The sequence below is a fragment of the Babylonia areolata genome, chromosome 7 (assembly GCF_041734735.1).
Source record: "Babylonia areolata isolate BAREFJ2019XMU chromosome 7, ASM4173473v1, whole genome shotgun sequence".
NCBI classification, from domain to species: Eukaryota; Metazoa; Mollusca; class Gastropoda; order Neogastropoda; family Buccinidae; genus Babylonia; species Babylonia areolata.
Window position 1 is genome coordinate 34,444,214 of NC_134882.1, and position 4,102 is coordinate 34,448,315.

At 49.8% G+C, this 4,102-nt stretch overlaps 1 protein-coding gene across 2 annotated transcripts in view; it reads left to right on the forward strand.

Annotated features, from left to right (window-relative positions):
* The window catches only part of LOC143284240 (alpha-(1,3)-fucosyltransferase C-like), a 13,312-nt gene extending 9,586 nt beyond the window's left edge, over positions 1–3,726 (forward strand). For both annotated transcript variants that reach the window (XM_076590913.1, XM_076590916.1), the window contains exons 5-6: positions 609–761; positions 1,911–3,726. In XM_076590913.1, the coding sequence (XP_076447028.1) occupies positions 609–761; positions 1,911–2,519 (762 nt within the window). In that variant the 3' untranslated portion in view covers positions 2,520–3,726. The remainder of the gene's footprint in view (positions 1–608; positions 762–1,910) is intronic.
* Positions 3,727–4,102: the final 376 nt, after the last annotated feature.

Sequence of the window (4,102 nt, forward strand, 5' to 3'; positions counted from 1 at the left end):
GCTACAACTGCCGCCATTTGCACAGTATGACATCAGTAATGTGTTCGTCAGATTTATGAGATCATGCTTAATCCCGCTAGTGTTCCACTGCGCCTCTACTACTACTCTCTGAAAGCTTCTCTGAAGGCCTTCAACATCAACCACGACACATGGGAGCTGAATGCAATGGACAGACCAAAGTGGCGTTCAGCTGTCCACAAAGGCGCCAAATCCTGTGAGGCCAACAGAATCGCTGCAGCAGAGCAACGCAGACAGGCCAGGAAAAGCAGTGCCAGCAAGTCTCCGACAGCCACCACCATCCCCTGTCCACACTGCGTCAGAACCGTCCGGGCGCGGATTGGCCTGACCAGTCATCTGCGCACCCACAGAGCCCAACCCACCCACCCCCAGGATGACTAGATGGTCCTCGTCGATCCCGACGGACGAACCACACTACTACTACTACTACTACTACTCCTAATGTTACCATCAACAATATCAGTGCTGCCACCATCACCAAAAACACAACCACCAAAATCATCACCAGCATCACACACGTACACTACCTGCCACCACACACCACCCCCACTCTCGCATGGAATGACCCTGCACACCCACACATGTTGCAGGTGTTCATCTACTATGACCTTGACCCCCCTTTGCGGCCCACCCAGGCCTTCGGGAGCAGGGAGTGGAACTCCGTCTTCAACTGGACCTGGAGCTACCGGCAGGACGCTGACATCTGGGAGCCCGCCGGCACCCTGAAGAAAACCGGCGACAAGGTATGGGGTGGAGGCGTTGATCAAGTTGTCTTCTTCTTCTTCCTGCAGTGTCCATCAGCCGTTAGTCCGGCTGTTATTGACATGTGAGGAGGTGCGCAGCGTGGAGAGGGAGAGAGAAGAAAGGAGGGAAAAGAATTTTGGCCCTAACGGTTAAGGCGCAACTACATGCGGAGCTGCACTCAGGCCTTCAGGCCCAAGGCCCTGTAGTAACCTAAGTGAAGCTGCAGGCCCGCAAATCGCAGTGCCACCGGGGAAAAAAAAAGGCAGATGGGATGAAGGTGTCCAAGGAGGGGGACTGGACTGTCTCAGCAGGGAGGGCATTCCAGTCACGGATAGTTCGGGGGAAAAAGAGTCGCTTCTGTAATCTGTGCGGCATGTGATCCGCTTGTACTGGTTTGTGTGGTATGTTCTTCTGTTGCTTGCAGTCAGGGGCTTAAGGCTGTCACACCTTACGCATGCCAGGCCGCTCTGTACCTTGTACAGCATGGCAAGTCGGCTGGTGCGGCGGCGTTGTTGAAGGGAGGTTCACTGGAGTTGATCTCACTTTGTGAGAAAGTGTCCGTAGAAATCATTGGTTTGGTCTGAGCGAGAGCCCTGTATTTTGCTGTGTCTTTGTGTGGAGCTCTGCCCATGAATACCGTAGGGTCTAGCTCACGTCTTTCTCCCCACTTTGCTGTAGTCTCGCTTAACCTCTCTCCTTGTTTCTGAACTCACACACATGTGTTGAAGTATAGCAACATGATATATTGAATGGGGGATGCCATCGAAAGGAATTAGTGAATAAATGGGTAAATAGATGAATGAATACTTGGATATATAACGAAACACAAACATACACACCCCCACACCCCCCTCCCTCCACACACACACACACACACACACACACACACACACACACACACACACACACATACCACCATCCCCCGACACATAAACACAGGCAACCACGCACGAAGTGTAACAATCTTTCACTTGTATTTTCCATGGCACCATCCGACCCCCTTCCCGACCGCCACCACCACATCCCCTTACCCCCGCTCCACATATACATACACAACATGATCACACGCAACAGACAGGCAACACCACGAAGCCGTACACGCCCCTTCTCCCCCCATCCCTCTCATTCCCAACCTGTCTGTCACACAGGTGAAGCCCCTGTCGTTCTACAAGGACCTGGCTAAGGAGAAGAGCAAGAACAAGCACGTGGCCTGGTTCGTCAACACGTGCCAGGTGCCCAGCCAGCGCGAGCGGTACGTGCAGGAGCTGCAGAAGCACGTCAACGTGGACGTGTACGGGCGGTGCGGCAACAAGACTTGCCCCAAGAGCTTCGAGTGCCTGCAGATGCTGACACAAAAGTACTTCTTCTACCTCTCCTTCGAGAGCGCGCTGTGCAAGGACTACGTGACGGACAAGTTCCTGCACATGTTCTTGGAGGACATCCACGTGGTGCCCGTGGTCATGGGCGGAGCGGAGTACCGCAGCTTCTTCGCGGAGGGCACCTACATCGACGTCAGCTGGTTCCCGTCGCCCAAGCAGCTGGGCGAGTTCCTCAGGCTGCTGATGGACGACCGGAAGGTGTATGCTCAGTTCCTGTGGCGGAAGAGCCACTTCCTGTTTGCCGGAACCAGCACCACCAGCGCCCTCTGCCAGCTGTGCCAGCGCCTGCACGACCCGAGGACGTACCGCAAGACCTACCCGGACCTGCAGAACTGGTACCGCAACAAGCAGTGCCGTGCTCCCAGGAAGCTGTACTGATCGTCCTCAGCGTCATCTGGACACTGTGATCCCGGGACACACGCCTGTATGTGTGACACAGCTAGAACAGAACGTCCGGTAGTTTGCTTACTGTAGCGTTTAGATCTGCCCGGCCCTGCACAATTGGTGTCCTCCCAAGCAGTGCCGAGCTCCGAGGGAGCTTTACTGATTGTGTTCATTACCCCTGGACACACATGTGTATGGCTGATGTAGCTGGAACATAATTTCTGGTAGTATGCTGACTGTAGCTTCTGTTGAGAAGTGGTTATCGTTTTGCATCGTTACCATTCACCCGTGATGACGTAAAATGTTACTGCTGTTGTGTGTATTCATTGTTATCGTGTGATTGAATTACCGATCGCTTTTTTTTTTTTTTTTTTTTTTTTTTGTAGTATTAATTATGACCATGTGATTATCGAGCGATTACTGAGCTGTGTTCTCACTCAGCATCAGTGTCCGATTGGAGTTTCTTATCAATGGACGCTGCAGTCTATTCCCATAAACTTTTCTTTCCGTCTCACGTCCAGTGATCTTACAAGTCACCAATGACTGAAAGCAGTGACGTCAGATGTGATGACGACGATGACGACTGCGTCTGACAATTAAAATGATAACCGTAGCTGTTGTTTACTTATTCTAGAAAGATATAAATAGAGAACATGGAAGAGTGTTTTTATGGTAAAGATCATGCCCATTTAATTTTTTATTCTTACATCACCTTTTCTAAGCAAATCACACACACACACACACACACACACACAGGACATGCACGCTATTGGGCTCGACTATGTGTCGACGATAGTTCAGTCTTACAGACACACAATGCTGCTGCTATTGTTATCGTTATCGAATCGTTCCATCATAGTTTATTGATTGCAATGACAACAGCTTCACAAAACGAATCATGAACTTCCTTCTTTAGAGTATGAGCCAGGGGGCTGCAATCGATCAGGGGAGACCACTAGACCAGCTCTTTTGATGCTGGCTTGCTTCCCTTCCTCCGCACATGGGTATTTGCCACTGAGCTGAATGGCAAGGAGTAGCAGTCGCGGTAAAGTGAACAGGCCGCCGCGCGCAGCAGCCGGTTCTCCATCTTGCTAGAGGCTGGCAGCGTACATTTCACTGCTGGATAGTTGTAGAGTGGTAGAGTGTAGGCATTTTCAGCAAAATATTTTGTCTGGCAATAAACTGCGACAATAGGTATGGGAAAGAGTACTATTTGTAACTCCCCCCCCCCCCAAAAAAACAACAACAAAAAACAACAACAACAAAAAACAACAAACCCTCCCGCCCCTCCCCCCCAAAAAAAACCCAACAAAACAAAACAACAAACAATCTTTTATTTTTGACATCTCTCTCTCTCCCTCTCTTAGTCTTGACCATAATGATAATAACTATACGATTAATGATGTTGACAATGATGATAACAACACCACCAACAACAAAAAAACAATAATAACAATAACAACAGCAGCAACGACAATAATAATAGTAATAATAATAACAATGATTAAACCAACAAATAGTTGTCTTAGTATCAGTATTAGTATCAGTAACTCAAGGAGGCGTCACTGCGTTCGGAC